The 23,872-nt window shown below is 39.1% G+C and overlaps 2 protein-coding genes across 6 annotated transcripts in view; both read left to right on the plus strand.

The window, feature by feature from the left end:
- Nucleotides 1-7,174, plus strand: part of POGLUT3 (protein O-glucosyltransferase 3) — a 28,695-nt gene extending 21,521 nt beyond the window's left edge. Inside the window, exons 6-8 of the mRNA XM_049613980.1 lie at nucleotides 1,239-1,433; nucleotides 2,754-2,858; nucleotides 4,711-7,174. Of these exons, the coding sequence (XP_049469937.1) occupies nucleotides 1,239-1,433; nucleotides 2,754-2,858; nucleotides 4,711-4,836 (426 nt within the window). The 3' untranslated portion in view covers nucleotides 4,837-7,174. The remainder of the gene's footprint in view (nucleotides 1-1,238; nucleotides 1,434-2,753; nucleotides 2,859-4,710) is intronic.
- A 1,079-nt stretch (nucleotides 7,175-8,253) lies between these two features.
- The window catches only part of CD1H11orf65 (chromosome D1 C11orf65 homolog), a 60,424-nt gene continuing 44,805 nt past the window's right edge, over nucleotides 8,254-23,872 (plus strand). For 2 of the 5 annotated variants that reach the window (XM_049614023.1, XM_049614043.1), the window contains exons 1-2: nucleotides 8,283-8,352; nucleotides 22,618-22,707. In XM_049614023.1, the coding sequence (XP_049469980.1) occupies nucleotides 22,627-22,707 (81 nt within the window). In that variant the 5' untranslated portion in view covers nucleotides 8,283-8,352; nucleotides 22,618-22,626. Of the gene's footprint in view, nucleotides 8,353-22,617; nucleotides 22,708-23,872 lie in introns of those variants that run through there. The other 3 variants (XM_049614033.1, XM_049613992.1, XM_049613998.1) reach the window with 3 other exon arrangements.

The raw sequence follows: 23,872 nt of genomic DNA on the forward strand, positions 1-23,872 counted from the left end.
ATTTTGAAATGTAAACCAAGCCTTATTAATCCAGCAAATATGTAAACCGAGTACCTATTATGTCGCAAGCCATCACACTAGTCCATGAACTTCTCCACATTTCTATGTGCTCAACTCTAAAATTGAGCTTTCTGGAGGTAACACTTTTCCTTTTTCATACTTATGTAGGTATAAGGAACAAGGGAAATTAGGTATACATGAAAGTGTAAATTGTTACCAGAAGTCAGTTTTAATAAACCTAGAAAATAAAAAAAATTTTTTTCTAATGTTTATTTATTTTTGAGAGAGACAGGGTGCAAGTGGGAGAGAGGGAGACACAGAATCAGAAGCAGCCTCCAGGTTCTGAGCTGTCACTACAGAGCCTGACCTGGGGCTCGATCTCATGAGCCATGAGATCATGACCTGAGCTGAAATCTGACGCTTAACCGAGTAAGCCACCCAGGCACCCCAAACATAGAACTTTTGAAACATTTTCCTCCCTGGTCACAGAAATCTGAATCCCCATTACATAGAGTTGAAAAAGGTACTCCTATTTCCTAAATTATTTCCTAAAACTATTGATTATCTTATCCTTAAATACATTATATTTCTTTTTTTTTTAAGATTTTTTTTTTTGAGAGAAAAAGAGCAAGTGGGAGAGGGGCAGAGAGAGGGAAAGAGAGAATCCTAAGCAGGCTCTGTGCTGTCAGTGCAGAGCCCGATGGGGGGCTCGAACTCACGAACTGTGAGATCATGACCTGAGCCAGATCAAGAGTTGGATGCTTAACCGACTGAGCCACCCAGACACCCCATTGCATTGTATTTCCTAAAATCAATGTGCTAAAGGCTGCTTATGATTTTTTTTTTTTTAACGTTTATTTATTTTTTGAGACAGAGAGACAGAGCATGAATGGGGGAGGGTCAGAGAGAGGGAGACACAGAATCTGAAACAGGCTCCAGGCTCTGAGCTGTCAGCACAGAGCCCGACGCGGGGCTCGAACTCATGGACTGCAAGATCATGACCTGAGCCGAAGTCGGCTGCTTAACCGACTGAGCCACCCAGGCGCCCCAGGCTGCTTATGATTTTAATACAAAGAGAAAATGTGAATTACAAAATGAAGTGTATAACTTTTAAACAGTGAAATTGGAACATGGAAAATAACTGCTTTATATTTAGTATTATGGTGTTGATGACAATCAGAAGTGAAACAAATGGCTGTTAAATTTCTTCTTTGTTTATGTTTGTTTTAATCTCTTAGTACAAGTATCAAGTGAATGTGGATGGGACTGTGGCTGCGTATAGATACCCGTACCTCATGCTGGGTGACAGTCTGGTTCTGAAGCAGGACTCAACATACTATGAACATTTCTATATGGCACTAAAGCCTTGGAAACATTATGTCCCAATTAAAAGAAATCTTAGCGATTTACTAGAGAAAATTAAGTGGGCCAAGGTACGCTTTCTGCAGTTTTAATTTCTTGAGGTGATAACACACTTACCAATATTATTTACATGAGTTCCATCATGATGCAATTTACCTTGACATAATTTAGTCAGAGAAATGTTATTTTCTGGAACTTTTGTTCCCTTGAAATGGCTAAAGAATCAACATTGAGGTCATTTTAATACCCTTTATCAACATTTTTGAGGATTTTTTAGAAGAGTTGGAAGTCCAACGTTATATGGAATGTATACATTATATAGAATATAACAGTGTTATATAGAATATAGATTTTTCTGAAGGAATCACTATTCATGCATACACACACTAATCAAGCAAAAACACACTGAATGCAAATTGCTGATTGAAAAACCCAGGGTTAGAGTCCTTTATGCACAAGAAGACATTAAAGGCAATTACAATGCTCTTTTCTTGTTCCCAGTTAGGAAAAAGGCACAATCGATGCATGCTATACAACATTCCAAGAATTACAAGTTTTCCATAAAATATGATTTGTTTTCGTATTTTTTAAAGAAAAAGTATTAAAAAGCTGTTCTGTTTTATCATGAAGCTCTAGAAATTTACCCTTTCGTTATAAGATTTTGTTCTAAGTTTCTGAGAAGCAGTGTTTGGGTATGCAAATAAGTGGGTGCCCGAGGCAGAATCATTTTGGTGACCTTTAATAAAAAGTAAGGATTGCTTGCCAGTGGCTTTTCCTGTGGGCAGCAGAGTAGAATATTAGCTATTTTCCAAAAGTATAATTAGGAATGCTGAGTGTTCCTGGTAATGAAGGAACAGCCTGCGGGTACCAATCACCGAATTTACTATTACAGCAGTAAGCTCGACTTTCACAGGTACTGCTTGGTAACAACTTTGGGGCTCTGACTGCAAATTACAATGGAGCTCTTAAGAGATGTTAGAACATAAAAAGTGATTCATTCTACTCCAGTTTGCATTTTAATACCAAGCAGAGAGGCTAGGATGGGGGAACAGAGGATGAGCCCTAAATGTCCTGGGGAGCCAGGAGACACAAGAGAAGCTGCATGTTGGGTGAAGGTATGGGGCGGGAGGGGGTGGGGGGAGCTTCTGAGCCAGTGGAACAGGGTCCAAACACGCGTGACCATTGCTGTGTAACAGATGTCTAGCAAAGTACCTTGTCTATTTTTCAGAGCCTCGTGCTGAGGCTGTTTTCATCCCGTTCCGCATCTTCCATGCTGTTTACATTTAACCCGACATCGGCCCTGCTTCACACTCACCAGTAGCCTTCTTTGGGAGGGTGGGTGGTCACAGGAGTACTTTTCACTTATCGTGTTGTTTTTTTAAACCTTTCAGGAAAATGATGAAGACGCCAAGAAGATTGCAAAAGAAGGGCAGCTGAGGGCCAGGGACCTGCTGCAGCCACACCGGCTTTACTGTTACTATTACAGAGTATTCCGGGTGAGTGCCCGAGGGCCGTCCTGCCGGGAGGGGGTGGGGGAGCATCCTCAGACCCCATGCTGGGCCTGGGTGCCTCACTTCTCCATAGGGTTCTGAGAGTCAGTCCACGGAACTCTGGCCAAGCCGAGCACCAGCCCGCAGAAAGACAGGATCAGTGCTAAGTCTTTTTGTGGCCCCTGTATTTTTATCCCACCTCGGTATTATGAAAAACAGTGCACCGAGCCCTTCCAAATATAGATGAAAAGCTCCCCCTACCTTGGCAGTGCTTTTATGAAGTGCCTTGTGGAATTCCTAGTTTAGGTATTTTCTGAACCTCAGAGGATATCTTTCCTCCTCTAGAAAGTAAGGGGGTTGGACTGGAGATCATGAACATCTCTTTCTGCTCAACGTGTCTGCCTCTTTGTTCTTACTACTTAAGATTCATGCTTTTGGTATCACAGTATAGGATGGAAAGCCAATATTCAGCTTGCTGTAAAAAACAAACAAGTGAAATACATTTATTAAAATTTTTTTAATGTTTTATTTATTTTTGGAGAAAGAGAGAGACAGAGTGCCAGTGGGAGAGGGAGACACAGAATTGAAAGCAGGCTCTAGGCTCTGAGCTGTCAGCACAGAGCCCAACGTGAGCTCGAACCCACAAACCGTGAGATCATGAACTGAGCCAAAGTCAGACCCTTAACCGACTGAGCCATCCTGGCACCCCAAAATGAAATATATTTCTAATGGTTCTAACACCTTAGGCCTAAAATACGGAAATGCAAGGACTGGTTCTTTGAGTAACTATCTTGTGTTTTTACACAGTAAAATCTCACCAGGAAGAAAAAAAAGAGAAATAATACTTCTGTTTTTAACCTAAACTTATTTTTCTGTGGGCAGAAGAAAAGTACATTTCTTCAGATGCTGGGGGATACTGTTCTCTCGTAGAAAAATTAAAATGATAAATTACACTATTTACTAAAAGTAGCCTTTCCCTTAAATGAGTTGTGCACCCTCCGTTGGTCTGCCTGTAACTTGAATAGTAGGGGTTTTTCACCCTAAATTATTAAGTTGGTTCCTGTACTCGTGTCAGTATTTTTTGGGGTTGGGCCCCCCACCAGGAATGTCCAGCTCAAGGTATATGGAACCACTGAACTGGAAGTCTAATTTATAGGAATATTTCAGTCAGTGGCCAAGAAGGAGGACACCACGCAGGTCTGTAGCCAAAACATATGTGGCTATGAGCCTAAAGGGAAGGGTGTGTGGGACCGGCAACTTTATTTTGAGATACATATCATCTTTGTTGATTTGAGTGTTCAACACATTTAATTATTCATTCATCACTGGCGGGTAAACGCCAAGAGGTGCTGTTATTTCAAATGGGGATGCCTGGCTTGACCTCCTTTTGTGGAGGCTTCCTACGTCCACAGAAAATTATAGATTGGGGTTCCTTGTTAGATTATGAAATATTGCACTTAGTACCCGTAACAACTGAAGTTGGGACTGGAATAAAGCAGACCTTTGGTTGTAGTCTCAAGATACACAGCCACTAGGGGCGCCTGGGTGGCTCAGTCGGTTAAGTGTCGGGACTTCAGCTCCGGTCATGATCTCACAGTTCTTGAGTTTGAGCCCCTCCTGGGGCTCTGTGCTGGCAGCTCGGAGCCTGGAGCCTGCTTCGGATTCTGTGTCTCCCTGCCCCTCTGCCCCTCCCTCGCTTGTGCTCTGTCTCTCAAAAATGAATAACCGTTAAAAGAAAGAAATCTTTTCTAAAGATACACAGCCACTAGGAAGGATGGCGTGAGTGGGGTAGGGAGGGAGGATCCAGTGGGATGACTTGGGGACTAATCTTTGAGTTGCCTTCACACGCACATTCCAGGAATATGCCGAGCGCCAGTCCAGCAAACCGGAAATACGTGACGGAATGGAACTTGTTGCTCAGCCTGATGATGACACGTCCGTGTGCCAGTGCCACCGGGAAAGACCTTCCAGAGAAGAGCTGTAAGTCAGCTCACATTCACAGACCTGCGTGTGTGGCCGAGGAGTTGTCTGCAAGCATTCAGATCATTCAGGTAGAGGCCACCCTGTGTCGAGCCCAGTTCAGGAGACTTAACGTGCATGGATAGAGCAGTAGGAGAGCCAGCATTACATGTGTCTTTGAGTATTATTTTCTTTTGTGTAAAAACCGCTATCATCGGCATCAGTTTGTTTTTTTAAAAAGAAAACTTGTAGGTCATAGTAGATAGGCTTGCCCAAATATCACTCTCTAGGAAACTGTTGGCGCCATATTTCTTGGTGTGTTCCTGCCCCTTGTTCACTTTCCCTCCTCCTCTTCCAGTTATGAAGAAGAAATGCTTGTGCAGGGTCCTTCCGTCTCAGTGCGTAATTTCTTCTCCTGCAGGCTGCTTTTGGCATTCAGTAATGGCAAGCCTCCTCCTGGAAGGTCTGATAAGAACAGTTAAGGGAGGAGAAGATGGTTCCCTTATTAAAGGTAGCTTGGAGACTAGGGAGGCAGTATTGTCTTAAAGCTCACTTGGATCTTTTTAGCTAAGTTTTACCGAAGCCTGGGACAAAATTAAGGAGAAATTGTGTCGTAAGCTAGTAATTTCCAATCTACCTGGGTGGGACACCCAGCAAGGACAACACAGTTATTAAAGTACATGAGAACATCCTATGGGAACCATTCATTATCTATCTATTGAATAGAGGGAAGATAACGATAGTCAGGTGGGGATCTTTTTTTTTAATCTATAAAAGGATACTTGAAAACATCTGCCAGAAGCAACAGTAATAAGCCTGGTATTTTGGGAATTCACTAATATGCTGACAAGAAAGGCAAACATCCTGAATGCATCCTTGCTGTTGCAGTGGTTTTGCACTGCCAAGAGAAAAACTTTGAAATTTTCTTCGCCTTTTTTTGGATGGGGTCAAGACTTAAGACTTAACGCCCAGAACTTCGTTACACACTCCTTGTAAAACCACCCATCCAAGAGTCATTGGTCATGTCACTAATGAGCACTTCCCCAAAGCAAGAGCTATCTACCCTCCCAATCTAAAAATATTGACTCCTCTCATTGAAATATTTACTTAATCTGGAAAGCACTGTAATGTAACCACTTTAAAGTAGTCATATCTTTTTCTGAAGGTCAATAAGAACACAGAATTGTGTAACTAGACAAAAGCAAAACCATATTTAAGAGCAGTGTAACCAAAGCCAAGTATCCAAGGAAAACCAATACCCACCAGTTGTTCCCAAGTACACGGTCACAGGGCAAGCTGTACTGGGACCATAACCTAATGAATCCATGTCCTGTATATATTGTACCCGGAGTTTGGGGTTTGTCAAGGCCGAGATTATGGAAAGAAAATTTGCCCTCCCTCATACCTCCCTGCCCACCAACCCCTGCTCCTTCCTTGTGGCTGATGGCATCTTGTTCAAAACATCTTAAATTTTTTAAATATCTATCACCAGCTGCCAAACAAGACTGAGAGTGAAAAGTGAACTGAGATACATCAGGCAGCCTCTGAGCATGGAACAGAGAGGATGTAGTTAAGAAATTAAGTGGAGCCCTCAAAGTTAGCTTAAATGGTTTTCTGGTTTGTTGACATGAATATAACCTAATAAAGTAGTTTTACTAAAACCATGATTTTTCCCTTCGAATTCACACATTACCCACATAATCCATTAGTCATTTTTAATACTTCAACTGTCATTTAAAAAATCTGATATTTCAAAGAAGAGGATTGTAAGGATGTGCAAGTAAATATAGTAAGTGCATTTGTCTAAATAAGCTGCCAGGGTATTTGTTGCAGCACCGTTTTTATTAGTAAAATGTCGGAAACACCTTGAATAGCCTTCATGAAGGAACTGGCCAAGTAGATAATGATATATAAAGGAATATAATACAGCCATTAAAAAGAATGAAGTATCTCTAAACATACTATCATGAAAGATTTCCGTTACAGTATTCAGTGGAAAAAGTAAGTTACAGAACAGCATGTATAATGTGAAACCATGAATGTAAAAAACAAAAATATGTTTGTATGGTTGAAAGTTTGGAAAGATTTTATTTACCAATATCTGAAGGGACGGAGAGAAGGGAATTTTTACTTTTTGCTATATACCTGTCTATGATATTTGTTTTTACTGCAAGTATGAATTAGACTATAAAATAAAGAAAAATGTAAACCTAGGAAAAGACTGTAAGTGCACAAAAGATATATATAAGAAAATGGATATTTATATTTTCCATTTTGCTGTTTTTAAGTCTACTATGTCTAGAATTTTGTATCATGGGACATATTTTATACACTTTTAAATAAAGTAAATTTTCTAAATAATATTTTGAAAAAGACAACTTTTGTTTTGAAGAAAGTGGGGCGCCTGGGTGGCTCAGTCAGTTAAGCGACGACTTAGGCTCAGGTCAAGAGTTATCGGAGCCCTGCCTTGGGCTCTGTGCTGACAGCTGGGAGCCTGGAGCCTGTTTCAGATTCTGTGTCTCCCTCTCTCTCTCTTCCCCTCACCCCTTCTCTCTCTCCCTCTCCCTGTCCCTCTCTCAAAAATAAGTAAATATTAAAAAAAAAAAAAAAAGAGATTGTAACAACCTATAGCCCTGGTATTTCTGCAACTGGGTTGGTCTAATTATAATTTTATTGTGTCTTTATGAGTGAATGAACCCAAATTTATATCACCACCACTCTGTCCCTAGTGGGATTTCCCTAATATTAGGGGGAAAGAAATTTGGGCTTGACACCATTATTTTTCTGATTCCAGGTTAAAATAACAAGAAGTGCAATGTCTTAGTTTAGGTCGTCATTATACTGGTTTAGTTGTTATACTGGTTTAGTAAGTTATACACAACTTACTGTAGTGATCACTTAGCAATAAATATATACACGTACGAAATCATTATGTTGTACACCTGAAACTAATGTATATGTCAATTATACCTCAATTAAAAAAATAAAACTGGTTTAGGATTTACCAGCTAAAGAGCTTACATTTAGAAATCTCATTAGATTACAATCACGTGTCACTTTTTGATCCTGAGCACTAGATGCCAAATCGCTAGAAGGATCAGTTTTCTTATTTACAAATGAATAAATTACTTACATATGAAAGCTTTTGTGTATTTCTCCCACATCCTTAAAGCCCTTGGTGGCAGTGACCAGGCTTTATAATAAGTTTAGCCCCAAATCGCGGAAATGCACTGTGGTTTCCCTTTCAAAATGCTTTGCCTCAAAGCCTTTAACAATCGCAGCGAGAGCTAACAGGTTCAACTAGCCTCACATTTTTTTCGTTTTGGATACGCTGGAGACGGAGGCGGGGCCGGGGGTGGTGGTGGAGGAGGGAAGCTCGGCGCTGAGGGGCGGGGCCTTGGGGCGGGGCGGGGCGGGGCGGGGCCGAGGGACAGACCGGGGCGGGGCCTTGAAACGGGCCAGAACGGAAGTAGAGGTGCGTAGCTTCCGTTTGCAGTGCTAACGAGAAGTTCTGCGGAGCCAGGTACGGCGGCGTAGAAAGGTGAAGGGAAGGTTGTACCCCTACCGTGTGTGCCCATATCACAGCTGGTCTCTCCTCTCTGTAGCCTCTGTTCTAAGACCACCCTTGTCCAGCGCCCTAAAGCGCCCCCCGCCCCTGCGCTTGAGTTCCGCTCCCCAGCCGACCCCCGTAAAAACGTTTGGTCTCCCTGAAGCGCCCCCATCCCCGGGCCTCCAGCCTCCGGTTTCCAGCGCTGCCCACGACTGAGCCCTGCGTCCTCGGCTCGGCCTCGGGGAACTCGCGCGGCCCTGGCTGACGCGGCTCCTGTTCGGCCTACAGCCTCACGGTCCCCGATCCTCGCCCCTCCGCGGAGACGCAGTTTCGTCTCCCTGGAGGCCGGGGGCGAAGTACTTGTTAACCCGCCTCACCTTTTTTCCGTTCTACCCGTGAAATGGTTTTCGTTATGTAGAGATGGAAGAGCGTCTGCCCTCCTCCGCCCTCGGCAGAAAGCACAGGAAAAAAGGAAGAGCGAGATTACAAAACTGAGAAAGGTCCTGAAACACCTTGGTTTGTTCATTAAAACAAGATAAGAGGTTCCGATCTCAGCAAATTAACTTTAGTACTCCTTCCCAGCTTTTAAAGTAAGTGGAACTGAGAATTCAGAGACTTACCTTGTAGGCTTTTTCTCATGAAGATAAAAGACTGGTGGAGCCATAATCGATTTAATGAAAATCATCACCGAGTTGGGGTAGACGAAAACCTTCCATTTCTGAATCTGTAATTGGAAGCTGGTGTAGTAAATTCCTTCGTTACTTGAGCAGTGGTTTTATAGTACTTTCTAGTGTCTTACAATGTGTGCAGTGTTTTCAGGTTGGTGCATTTATTTAGAGCCTCATAGTAATAACCCTGTGAAAGCAGTATCACTTTTTATCTAAGGCCACCAGCTGTCCCTACCCCCTTTCTTGACTCTTAAACCTCCTCCAAAGACTTTTTGCCACCCTTCAGTTTATCCCTTTTGCACTTAAAATTTCTCCCTCACTATGGGATCATACCTAATAACATTTTAATATGCTTTAATGTCTGTCCTATTAAAAAAAAAAAACAAAAACAAAACCACCCTGGGAATCCATTCCTGCCCACCAGCTGTTGCTCTGTATCTGCTTTTTTTTTTTTTTTCCCCAATGTTTTTATTTATTTTTTAGAGAGACAGACTGAGCCGAGCAGGGGAGGGGCAGAGAGAGGGGAAAACAGAATATGAAGCAGGCTCCAGGCTCTGAGCTGTCAGCACAGAGCCCAACATGGGCTTGAACCCATGAACCATGAGATCATGACCCAAGCCAAAGTCGGACACTCAACCAACTGAGCCACCCAAGGGCCCCTGTAGCTTCTTCTTGGCAGAATTCTAAGCACTTGTTACTGTACCTGCTGTCTGGATTTGGCCTCTTCCTCCACCCAATCCCTGGCCTTCTTCCTTGCTACTCAGCTGAAAACTACTTCTCAAGGTTACCAGCGACTTTATCTGGCCAGATGTCGTTCTTTATTCTTAATTTACTTGACCCTTCAGCATTTGATGCAATTGAGCACGTTCCCTTCCTTGAAATATGTGGGATAGCATCACTCCTCTGTGGTGTGACTGGTTTCCGAATCATGTCAATTACAAATACCGGAAGATACTGTGTCAGTATTTTGTGCTATTCCTGATGTAATGGTGACCCGTACAACACGTTTATAAATTTAGTGTCCGTTAACATTTTCGATACCACTTTGTTAAATCTAGACAACCAGCAGAATAATAAATCAAGTCCTGGTTTATAGTTTTTGTCAGTTTCTGTGATGAAAATAGCCTAGCCACGACCAATTTCGAGACACCGAAATGACCTCGGGTATTGGGAAGACGTGTGGTAGTGCACCATGACATTATTTACACCACACATATACCGAAAGACAACATATGGAGACTAGTAGTTCTCAACTACAGGTGGTTTTGCTCCCCAGGGGACATTTGGCAGTTTCTGGAGACATTTTTCGGTTGTCACAACTGTGCTTCCAGTGTCTGGTGGGTAGAGTACGGAGACTGCTCAACATCCTACCACATACAGGGCAGGGCCCACAACAAAGAATCCAGCCAAAGTTGTCAGTAATGCCTCTGCAGTGAACGTAAATAACCTCAAGAAATAAACAGTAAAATGTAGTGTAGGAAAGGAAAAAACTTTACTATTTTAAGTTTTAAAATTGAGACCTGCACATTAAACTGACAAAAGACAGATTGACCAGAGAAAAGACAAATATTTTATTTGATGTTAATATTTCAATTTTACATGCATAAAATTGGGGGTCTCCCAGAAAAGGAATTAAAAACCCAAAGAGGACGTTCATTAGACCCAGGGATTTATATACCATTTTAACAAAGAGTGATGAAAGGAGTTTGGATTTATAGAGGTAGTAAATTGTGGGAAGGTAAATATATTGGAGAAACTATTAAAAGGTAGGGGTTATTTTAGTTAGATTTGTAAAGACCTGTGTCAGTGTCAACTTTTTGTGTCTGGTGATCATGGTTATTTTTCTCCTATTGGGATGGGAAAGCAGAGAGGCAACACCTTTGCAAAGGCAAATTTGTGTCCTGCTTTTAAACAGGTGGGAAGGATAGAGAGATTTTCCTGCCTCTGTTCTTTCTATATTGCCTTCAGCTCTAAATAATTCTTACGCAGGGGCACCTGGGTGGGTCAAGTCAGTTAAGCGTCCGACTTCGGTTCAGGTCATGATGTCACAGTTCATGGGTTTGAGCCCTGCGTCAGGGTCTGTGCTGACAGCTCGCAGCCTGGATCCTGCTTCAGATTCTTTGTCTCCCTCTCTCTGTCCCTCCCCGACTCACACTGTCTCTTCTCTCTCTCTCTCAAAAATAATAAACGTTAAAAAATTAAATAGTCCTTGTGCCAGAGTGGCATGTTTTCAGGTGGTATATTACGGTCCCCTGTAATAGTAAGATCACTGGTAGGGGATAAATTTTGAGTATTAGTTAACTTTATTTTACTCTAAATTTAAATAATCTTTAGTAGTCCCTGTATTTAAAAACCAGCTCACAAAATTCCTGAGCATTTAAATTTTGGTTCCACGCAGCCAGTACAAGCTGTAGTGCACTGTCCAAACCAGTAGTTGATAAACCAGCAGTTGATAGTCCACTTCCCAGCTGATTATAGTGCGGCTCCTGGTACCTCTCTCACCTCCCCCCCACCCACCCCCCAACTTCTGCCTCTTCTCTAAGCTCCAGCAATACTGCTTGCTGTCTTTCCGCCACTTGAACACACCAAGCTCTTTTATCTCAGGGCGTTTTTATCTTCTCTGCCTAGAACAGTCTCCTGCAACTGTCCTGTCTCTTTGCATCTTGAAAATTAGTCTTCTTAATAGAGGGGCCTTCCCTGACTACTTGTGCCAACGTAGCCCTGATCATTTTTCATCCCACTATTCTGTCTTTATTGCACGTGCATTTCCTTGAGTTTTTACCTCCATATTTTAACATTTTTTTTATTTTTTATTTTTTTTTTTTTTATTTTTGGGACAGAGAGAGACAGAGCATGAACGGGGGAGGGGCAGAGAGAGAGGGAGACACAGAATCGGAAACAGGCTCCAGGCTCCGAGCCATCAGCCCAGAGCCTGACGCGGGGCTCGAACTCACGGACCGCGAGATCGTGACCTGGCTGAAGTCGGACGCTTAACCGACTGCGCCACCCAGGCGCCCCTTACCTCCATATTTTAAATAACATGTTAGTCTACTTGTTTTGTATTTGTCGTAAGATTTTATTTTTAACTAATCTCTATACCCAACATGGGGATCAAACTCCCAACCCTGAGATCTAGAGTTTCATGCTCTACTGACTGAACCAGCCAAGTGCCCCTGCTCTTGGTGTCTTTTCTTTATTTTTATGGTTTGTTTATTTTTGAGAGAAGGCGGGAGAGGCGCTGAGAGGTGGGGACAGGGGATCCAAAGTGGGCTCTGAGGTAACAGCAGAGAGTCTAATGCAGGGCTCGAACTCACAAACTGAGATCGTGACCTGAGCCAAAGTTGGATGCTTAACCCACGTGCCCCCTTGGTGTCTTTTAGATTTAGTTATTATCTGGTAACTTCCTGTTGCAAACCTCTTGGACCGAAGTGCCACAACACACATATTTACGCATACTCATCCTCTGCCCTCATCTTCCTGATTAAAAACACAACAAGAATCCTGCCATCATACTAGGTAGGCTTAAGAAATTTTAATTGCATATAGTATAAGCTTGAGTTGTTCCAAAGTCAGCCTGCTTTGGAGACAGGAGCCAGTCGCCAATCATGTGATATTCAAATTCATATTATCATGGGTGGTATTATCGTAGGCTATATAATTATGGGGTATTACTGTTGTAATGCCAGTAGAGTTAATACTAATATTTACATAGTTATGACTGTATAATTACTCATGGCGGAGCCAGAGCGATAGCTTAGTTTTTTAGTTTCCTTTTGCCACCAGTTGGAGAGATACTTAAGAAAACACAAGATAGGTGATGTTGCTCCTCTGGTGTAACCCTCCCAACAGCCACCCGTCACACTTAAAATTCTCACTTTCCAGGATTCAAGGTCCTGTAGGACCTGTGATCCCACTCCTCCTCTGCCTTTATCTCCCACGTCTTCTCTGTCTCTGGCTACAGTCACACTGGCCTTCGTCCTGTCCCACCTTCCTGTTTTCAGTGCCTTCACTCCTGCTGTTCTGTCTACGGAGTTCTTGGGGTGTGAGAATGACCCCCTCCATTCAGCTTTGTGCTCAAGCCAGTAACAAATTAATATGTACTACTTTTAGCCTTCTTTATCATCTGTTGTATAATTCACTTCAATAAATATTTATTCAAAACAGTTTTTAATGGCTGCATGATATAAATGAAATGTTAAAATCTGCCCTAAATTCCCAACACCCATCCTACTAAACCCCATCCAAACAAGGGGACTGAAGTACCAGTAAGAACTCACGCAAGATTAAGAGCAAGATATATATAGATATAGATAGATAGATATAGATAGATAGATATCTCATATATATCTCATATATATATATATATCTTATATATACATATATCTTAATTGTTATGTATATTTATTAATATATCAGACACCACTTGTAAGGATCATAGATATATAGAGATATATATCAGGTATTGATAAATAGATGCCAGTTTTTAGAAAGTTAAGCAGACACTAAAAAAAATTTTTTTAATGTTTATCTTAGAGCGAGCGAGTGCAAGTTGGGGAGGGACAGAGAGACATGGAGACACAGAATCCGAAGCAGGCTTCAGGCTCTGAGCTGTCAGCACAGAGCCCGATGCGGGGCTCCAACTCACAAACCGTGAGATCATTACAAACCGTGAGATCATGACCTGAGCCAAAGTCTGACGCTTGACCAACTGAGCCACCCAGGCACCCCTGTGAGTCCCCATATTTTACAGATGAGAAAACTGAAGCTCAAATTAGCTCTATGAGATCAGTACTGTGAGTCCCCTTATTTTACAGATGAGGAAACTGAAGCTGGAATAAGTTAAATAACTTACACAAGATCACACAACTGAGTATGAGGTGGACTTTTTTCTAAGATTCAAACCCCAGTTTATCCTACTTTAGACCCATAGACTTAACCTATATCCCTCTGCCTCCTATATTGTTAAAACTATTTGAAGAGAAAAAATTCAGACACTTTTTCACAGAGCACTTTGTCCCTACCCTAAAAATGTCAATTTTTAAAACTCCGTAATAGGAAGAAAACATTTCCTGTTTTAAGCTTACAAAAAAAAAAAAAAAAAAAGAGAAAATAACCAATTAAAATATATAGATTTTTTCTTTAATTTTTCCTATAAATGGCATATCCTTTAGAGAATTTTTGTGTTTGGTCTTTGTCTCTTTAAATACAATACACGTATTAGTTGATGTCTGTTATGTATTTAAATACTTAAGGGGTTTGGGATTTATAAATCCTTATAACTCTCACATTTCACAAGTAAGTAGAAGTTGAGAATTTTAAATTTTGAGTAAAATTTATTCCCTTACGTGAGACTCTGATAAAGCATCTCACAACCACACTGCTGTTATAAAGGTAGTGAATAATATTATTTATACTGTGAAGTATTAATAACAGAGATTAAGTAAAACCCAATGTTCTCCCTGTGTTCAGCATGGTGCTTTTTTTTTTTCCTTTATATTTGACTATTGCAGCATTGTATCCTTTATAATGTAAACTCACAGAATTGTGACACTTGAAAGTGCTGTTGGAGTTAATTTATTGCAGTGCTTTGATTTTACAGTTTATGAAACTGAAGCTTAAAGATGTTGAGCTGTTCGTCTCGGGTTCTGTTAGGTAACAGTGTGAACGGAAACTAATCCACACCTGCAGGCTTTCAGTTCAGTAGTCTTCCTCCTGGGGTTATGTGTATGAAAACTGCCACAAACAGGGGCTTACTTGCAAAGCTTATGTATAGCTTGCATTTCCTCTCTGTGTGCCGCCAACAGGTAGAATTGCAAATCGTTTATATAACCTAGGCAAACAAGATTCTTGCATTACACTTCTCTGATAACACTGGAGTAATTGTGTTCAGTGCGGTGGTTTTTTTTTTTTTTTTTCATTCATTCATTATTTTTTCAATTCATTTTTCAATTCATTTCATTATTTGACCTAATCAGTCATTCAGTTTTGAATGACATCCTTTTTAGGGTAATAAGTGCTTAAAAGGATTGAGCGTACTACAGCTTTCTTTTAGGTGTGATAAAATATGCATCTTAACCACTTGTAAATGTACAGCTTAGTGGTATTGAATACATTCATGATGTTGTGCAGCCATCGCCTCCATCCATCTCCATAGCTCTTTTCATTTTACAAGACTGAAACACCATGCCCAGTAAAGGATAACCACCCCGTACCCCTTCTGTGCCACTGGCAACCACCGTCTACTTACTGTGTCTATGATTTTGACTACTATAACTATCTTGTACAGGTAAAATCATACAGTATTTGTCTTTTTATGACTGGTTTTAATTAGCATAACATCCTCAAGCTTTATCCACGTTGCAGCACATGTCAGATTTCCATTCTTTTAATGGCCGAATAATATTCCACTGTATGTCAATACCACATTTTGTTTGCTCTCCATCGATGGACGCTCAGGTCACTTCTGTGTTTAGCTGTTGTGAATAACGCTGCTATGAACTTAGGTGTACAAATACCTCTTTGAGACCCTCCTTTCAATTCTTTTAGGTTTATGCCCACAAATGAAATTGCTAGATCATATGGTAAACTTATTTTTAGTTTTTTGAAAGATTGCCATATCCTTTTCCACAGGGTTGCAGCATTTTATATTCCTGTCAGCAGTGCGCACAAGTGCCCATTTCTCCACACCTTTGCCAACATTTCTTTCTGGGTTGTTTTTTTTTTTTTTTCTTTTTTTTTTTTTTTTGATAGGCACCATCCTACTGGGTACGAGGCAGTATCTCATGATAGTTTTTATGTGCATTTCCCTAATGATTAATGATGTTGAGCGTGTTTTTGTGGTGATTATTGGCTGTTTATGATATTTGGAGAAATATCTGTATTGTCCATTTTTTAATCAGATCGTTGGTTCTTTTGTTGTTGGGAGTTCTCTGGGAGTTACTCTGGATATTAAGCCCTTCTCAGATACATGGTTTGCAAATACCTTCTCCTACTCTGTGAGTTGCCTTTATATTCTGTTGATGGTGTCTTTGGCATAGAATTTTGATGTATAGAATTTTACTTTTTCATGAAGTCTCGTTTGTCTATTTTTACTTTCGTTGCTTATTCCTTTGGTGTCATACCCAAGAAGTCATCACCAAATCCAATGTTTTAGGGCTTTTGCCCTGTTGTTTTCTAAGCAGTTTATGATTTTAGGTGTTACATTTAAGACTTTGATCCATTTTGAGTTAATTTTTGTATGTGGTGCTGGAAAAAAGTTTAACTCCATTCTTTTACACGTGAGTATCCAGTTTTCTCAACACTGTTTGTTGAGAAGATTGTTCTTCCCCCATGGAATGGTTTTGGCACCTGTCAAAAATCATTTGACATGTATGTAAAGGTTTATTTCTGGGATGTCTATTCAGTTTGTGTGTTTGGCTTTAGGCCAGTGTCATATTGTTCTGAGTACTGCAGTTGTGTAATAAGTTTTGAAATTAGGAAGTGTGTGTCCTCCAGCTTCTTTCTTTTTCAAGCTTGTTTTGGCTATTCTGGATCCCTTGAGATTCCATCTAAATTTTGAAGTGGGCTTTTGTATTTCTGCAAAAAAAAAAAAAAAAAAAAAAGAAACGTCATTGGAATTGTGTTAGGGATTGCATTCAATCTGCAGGTCACTTTGCATAGTATTGACATCTTAAAAATATTGTCTTCCAAACCATGAACATGAGATGGTATTTCCATTTATGTCTCTTTAATTTCATCTAACATTGTTTTATAGTTTTCATTGTACAAGTCTTTCACCTCCTTGATGAAATTAATTCCTAAATATTTTATTCTATTTGATGCCTATGTATGTGTGTGTGTATGTATATATATATATATATACACACACACATATATATATGTGCACATATATATGTATATATATATGTATATATATACACATATATACATATATGTATATATACACGTATATGTACATATATATGTATACATATATATACACATATGATTATTTTGTAATTTCTTTTTCAAATTGTTTATCGTTATTATAGAGAAGTACAACTGATTTATGTGGTGACTTCATATCCTGCTGCTTGCTGAATTCATTTTTTAGTTCTAAAGGTTTTTTTGTGGAACAATTAGATTTTATACTTTTAGATCATATTATCCAGAATAGATAGTTTTACTTCTTCCTTTCCCATTTGAGTGACTTCTGTTTCTTTTTCTTGCCTAATTGTTTAGACTGGAACTTCCGGTACTATGTTGAATAGAGGTGGTGAACGTAGACAAGCTTGTCCTGTTCCAGGTGTTACAGACAAAATTTTCAGTCTTTTCACTGAGTATCAGGTTTACTGTGGATTTTCATAAAAGGTTTTTATTATATTGAGGCAGTTTTCTTCTGTTCCTGGTTTATTGAGGGCTTTCATGAAAAGGTGTTGAATTTTGTCAAGTGCTTTTTTTTTTTTTTTTGCATCAATTGAGATGATCACAATCTGTTAAAGTTGTGTGTTAAATTGATTGATAGTTGTATATGGAACCACCCTTGAATTCCAGGAGTAAATACAGTTTGTTTATGGTGTGTAATCTGTTTAATATACTGCTAAGTTTGGTTTGGTAGTATTTTGTTCAGGATTTTTGCATCAATGTTCGTAGGAATGTTGGTGTCTTGTATCAGGGTAATGCTGACCTCATAGAACAAGCTAGAAAGTGTTCCCTTCTCTTCAGTTTTTTTGGAAAAGTTTAATAAGGATTGGTAATTTCCTTAAATGTTTGGTGTAATTCACAGTGAAGCCATCAGGTCCAGGGCTTTTATTTGTTGGGAGATTTTTGATTACTGATTCAATCTCCTTATTCTAGTTATAGATTTAATCAGATGTTCTGTTTCTTTGTGATTTCGTCTTGGTAGGTTTTGTATTTTTAGGAATTTGTCAGTTTGTCAGTTTCATCAAGTATATCAAACACAGCTATAAACTGCGACTAGTTCACAGTACTGTTAATGTTTCTTTCATTTCTGCAGAATAAGTAGTAATTTCCTCACTCTCATTCCTGAATTACTAGCAGTAAATTTCTTCTCTGTCTATCTAGCTAAAGATTTGCTAATTTTGTCTATCTTTTCAAAGAATCAGCTTTGGTTTCATTGGTTTACTCTATTGTTTATCTGTTTTCTGTTTGTTTTTATCTCTTGTTCTAATCTTTCTTCAGCTAGCTTTGGGTTTAGTTTATTCTTTTACTAGTTCTGTAAGTTTTAGTTAGATTGTTGATTTGAGCTGTAAGCTTTCCTCTTAACACTACTTTCACTGCTTTCTGTAAGTTTTGGTATGTTGTGTTGTAGTTTTCATTTTCCTAATTTCCCATGTGATTTCTTCTTTGATCCATTGGTTGTTTAGGAGTATGGTGTTTAATTTCCACAAATGTGTAAATTTTCCAGTTTCACCTGTTATTGACTTATAACTTCGAAAGAAGTATATTTCTTTTGAAATATATTGAGATGTAATATGTTGAGGCCTAAGGTATGGTCTATTCTGGAAAATGTCCATTGTATACTTGAGAAAAATGTGAATGCTGCTGTTATTTGGTAGAATGTTCTGTATTTGCTAGATCAAGTTGATTTATTGTGTTTTTCAAGTCCTCTGTTTCTTTGTTTACCTTCTGTCTGGTTATTCTATCATTATTGAGAGTGGGGTATTGATGTCTCCAACAATTATGGAAAAGCTATATATACAAACATATATATAATATTATAGATATATATAGATATTATAGAAAGGCTATCTAGAGAGACATATATCTGTGGCATATAAATGTCTAATCTTCCTTTCAATTCTGTCATTTTTTGCTTCTTATATTTTGCTGGTCTTTTACTAGATACATAAATGTTTATAATTGTTATTTTTTCTTATTGTGTTGAACCTTTTGTTAATGTATAATATCTTTTGTCTATTATAAACTTTTTTGATTTAAAGTCTATTTTGTCTGATATTAAGATAGCCACCTGTCCTCTCTTTTTGGCTACTATGTGCATGGAATATCTTTTTCAGTCTTTTCACTTTCAACCTATGTGTGTCTTTGAATCTAAAGTGAGTCTATTTTAGATAGCATATAGTTTTGTGTTTTTATCCATTCTGCAAATCTCTGTATTTTGAATAGAGAGTTTAAACCGTTTACATTTAAAGTAATTACTGATGAGGAGGACCTTACTTATGTCATTTTGCTATTTGTTTTCTTTATGATTTATGACTTCTCTGTTTATCATTTTCTGCCTTACTGTATTCTTTTGTGTTCAGCTGATTTGTTTATAATGAAACATTTAAATTCATTTCTCATTTCCTTTTGTGTATATTCTATACCTGTTTCCTTTGTGGTTACCGTGGAGATTACATCTAACATCCTAAAGTTATAGCACTCCATTGTGAATTTATGCCAGCTTAACTTTAGTGCCATACAAAACCTCCTCTTTTACACCTCTATCCCAACTCCTTTCAATTGTTGTTATCACAAAATTACACCTTTATACATTGTATGCCCCAAAACATAATCTAATAGTTATTTTAAATATACTTGTCTCTTAAATTACATAGAAAACAGTATGTGAAATTACAAACCAAAGTTACAATAATACTATTTTTAGACTAATAATTTTTTAAAATATATTGTTCTCTTAAATCGTGTATAAAACAAAAACTTTAGTTACAAACCATTGTTACAGTAACACTGGCTTTTATAACTATCCATATATTTACCTTTATCGAAACTTCTGTTTCTTTATACAATTTTGGGTTACTGTCAAGTGTCCTTCATTTTTGCCTGTAGGACTCTCTTGAGCATTTCTTGCAGGGTCTAGTGGCAATGAACTTTTACAGCTTTTGTTTATCTTCAGTGTCTTAATTTCTCCCTTACTCTTGAAGGACAGTTTCGCTAGACACAGGATTCTTGCCTGATAGTTTTTTTTCATTGAGAAGTTTGAATATATTGGCCCACTGCCTTCTGGCCTCCAAAGTTTCTGATGAGAAATCTGTTAACATATTAAAAATTCTTTGTATGTGATGAATTTTTTCTCTCTTGCTGTTTTCAAGAGTTTCTCTTTATCTTTGGCTTTCAAAAGTTTAATTATAATGTGTCTTGGTGAGGATGTATCTTTTAGTCCATCTTAATTGGAGTTTGTTGAGCTTCTGGGATGTTTATATTTATGTTTTTCATCAAATTGGGCATTTTTCGGGTGCCTGGGTGGCTCAGTTGGTTGAGCGTCCGACTTCAGCTCAGGTCATGATCTCAGAGTCTATGAGTTCGAGCCACGCGTCGGGCTCTGTGCTGACAGCTCAGAGCCTAGAGCCTGCTTCGGATTCTGTGCCTCCCTCTCTCTCTCTGCCCCTCCCCCGCTCATGCTCTGTCTCTCTTTCTCTGTGTCAAAAATAAATAAACATTAAAAAAAATTAAGTTTGGCGTTTTTCAGCCAGTATTCCTTGAGATATTCTCTCCTCCCCCTTCTTCTCTTTTCCTTCTGGGACTCCCACAGCATGCATGTTGGTCTGCTTACTGGTGTACCATAGGTCTCTTAAGCTCTGCTTACTTTTCTTTCATCTTTTTTCTTTCTGTTTCTCAGACTTGTCAATTTCCATTGTTTATCTTCAAGTTATCTTCAAGAATCAAGGCTGGTTACTTTCTTCTGCCTGCTCAACTCTGCCTTTGAATCCCACTAATGAATTGTTCCTTTCAGTTATTCTACTTTTCAGCTTCAGAGTTTCTGTTTGGTCTTTTTTTAGTTTTTGTCTCTTTATTGATATTTCCATTTTGTGCATCATTTCTTGAATTTCTCCACATCTTCCTTTAGTTTTTGAGCATCTTTAAGACATTGGTGTTCAGGTCTTTGTCTAGTAGATCTGCCATCAGGTCTTTTTCAGGGTCAGTTTCTATTGATTTTTTAATTTCCTTTGAATGAGACATAATTTTGTGTTTCTTTATATGCCTTATAATTTTGTATTGAAAACTGGATATTTCAGTTTAATAATGCAGGAACTCTGGAAATCAGATTCTTTCCCTTCCCCTGAATTTACTCTGTGTGTGTGTGTGTGTGTGTGTGTGTGTGTGTGTGTTTAATTGTTACAGGCTACAAGGATCAGTCAAGGATCAGTTTGAATTGTAAACTTAAGGTCTTCTCAGTTCTTTTGTGAGTCTGTACCTTTCTCTGGAAATGACTGATAATTTCTCAGTTTTCTCCATATGTGTTATTTTTGAATGTCCTCATTTTTAATATCTGGCTCTCCTAAGGGGAAAGGACAACAATCTAGAGGGAAGGAAAAACCCGTTAAGTTCCCTGGAAGTTGCCAAATGGGAAGGGCTTGCAACAACGGTGGGGGGGTGAAGGTGCATCACCAAAGGCTGCCTGCCTGTTTGTCTACACCTGTGTGATCAGAAGCAGCAACCAACAATCAGAGCACAGATCTCCTGGATTGGAGGACAGAGTCCCTTTTTGTCCACCCTGGCTCCCACAAGTGTGCAAGCTGTTCCAGAAACATGTACACAGCTGCCTGCTGCTGGGGCTGCGGTGAGGGAATGGGTAGCTGCTACTGGGCTAAGAGCAGAAATTGACTGGAGTTAACCACAAGTTACCCCCCAAGCCTTCCCCTGGAAGTTGCAAGCTTTCAATAGACACCAGAGTTCTAAAAGAGTTATGTTAGATTCTGCCAGCACAGTTGTCTAGAAGGGAGACAGATTCCTGGTGCTTCCTAGTCCACTTTCTTCCCAGGATCCTCTCTGTCTACTGCAGCTTTTTAAAGGACTCATAAATCGTAATGTGTTTCTGACTTCCCTATTACTTATTTCTTCACAGTATTAATAAAAATTATGGGTAGAACTGGTGATTTTGTTTTGTCTTAATAGTCATCTCTTTTTCTGACAATTTAATGCATGATTGACTAGTCAGCATATTTACAAAGAAGGAAAAATTCTATAATCATCTCTAATTCTAGGTTAGGGGCCTGGGTAAGTTTTTGGGTGAAACTCTGTCACTGTATATGTTGAATAATAACAATTTATTTGAAGTCATTGAATGGGGCCGTGAAAGGTCGTGGATTTTCAACACTAGCTGCCTTGGGTTTAATACTGGCTTTGTTAATCACTATTTGACCATAGGCCTTGAAGTGCAATCTCTATGTCTCTAGCACCAGCATACTAGTAAAATCTACTATGCAAGGTTGTTGTTTAAATTAGAACTGGGTGGCTCAGTTGGTTAAGCATCCAGCTTCAGATCAGGTCATGATCTCACGGTTCATGGGTTTGAGCCCCACAAGAGGCTCTGTGCTGACAGTATGGAGCCTGCTTGAAATTCTCTGTATCCCTTTCTTTGTATCCCTTCCCCTCTCTCTCTCTCTTAGAAATAAATAAACATTTTTTAAAATAATTAAATAAATTAGAAAAAAGAAACAAATTGGAACATATAAGGCAATCAACAGTAGGTAACAATTTTTATTTTTTATTATAATTATCTTGATACCACATCTCATCTTTATTATTTCCTTTATTCAACTTTCTATTTAACTTTTCCTGAGTTCTAGTGAGTTTCACATTGGAGTTTATAAAGAAATTTTAGATATACACTTTTTGCTTATTTTAGGACTTTCAAATGCCTTGGGAACAGGAATCAGAACTTACAAAGAGGGATAAAGCTGCCAGAGTCATTCAGAAGGCCTGGAAACGTTTTCTTGTGAGTTTGTTTCATTGTTTTGTAATCTTATTGTGATATAGTTTATATAGCATAAGGTTCACCTGTTGAAAGTGTATAATTCAATAATTTTTAGTATATTTACAGATTGGTATACCACCCTTTGCTTTAAAAGCACCCATTTTTTAGAAGTTCAGAAAGTTAACATTAATTAATCATTCCATTAGCCTCGCAAATCCTTACTGAGCTCCCGGTCCGGGTCAGGCACTCTGAAAATAACTATGATCAGTGAAAGTATCACGAATAGGATCCTTTGGCTTTTACCTCTAAAACTATTTCTTGACTCAGCAGTCAGGTTTCTGAGAAAGTGTTAGGGATACATTCATTCACTCATTAAATAGTTATCGAGTACTTGACTCTTGAAGACTTAAAGTTTAATAATAAACTGTATCTGAGTTAATACACTTTGTCATGCTTTAGTCTGGGTAGAGCTGGTCTCATTGGTGAAAGGAATATTCCAGGTTGACTTACCTGGTTGAGTGAGAGCCAATAACTAAAATGACTTCACTCTTTCTTCTGTGTTTGTAGCAACACTGTCTGCGCCTGATAATTATACGTGAAGTGCGATGGCTCTGTTTCTAACACACATGATCCGTTAATCGAGTCTTACAAAATAGCTTCCATTATGTGTTTCTTTTGCCTCTTTCAAGCCATAAAACCCCTAACTCTTGATCTCCGATACTAAAATAATAATTTCCTTAAAAATTTTTTTAATGCTTTTTAAAAATTTTTTTTTAATGTTTATTCTTGAGACAGAGACAGAGCATGAACAGGGGAGGGGCAGAGAGAGAGGGAGACACAGAATCGGAAACAGGTGATTGGGGCACCTGGATGGCTAAGTCAGTTAATCATCTGACTTTGGCTCAGGTCATGATCTCACGGTTTCTGAGTTCAAGCCCCGCATCATGCTCTGCTGATGCTCAGAGCCTGCTTGGGATTCTCTCTCCCTCTCTCTCTCTCTGCCCCTCCTCTGCTCTCTCTCTCTTCCTCTCAAAATAAATAAAAACATAAAAAATTTTTTAAAATTATTTTAATATTCATTTTTGAGAGGCAGAGACAGAGTATGCATAGGAGAGGAGTAGAGAGAGAGGGAGACACAGAATCTGAAGCAGGCTGCAGGCTCTGGGCTGTCAGCACAGAGCCCAAC

Source organism: Panthera uncia, chromosome D1 (genome assembly GCF_023721935.1).
Source record: "Panthera uncia isolate 11264 chromosome D1, Puncia_PCG_1.0, whole genome shotgun sequence".
Lineage (NCBI taxonomy): Eukaryota > Metazoa > Chordata > Mammalia > Carnivora > Felidae > Panthera > Panthera uncia.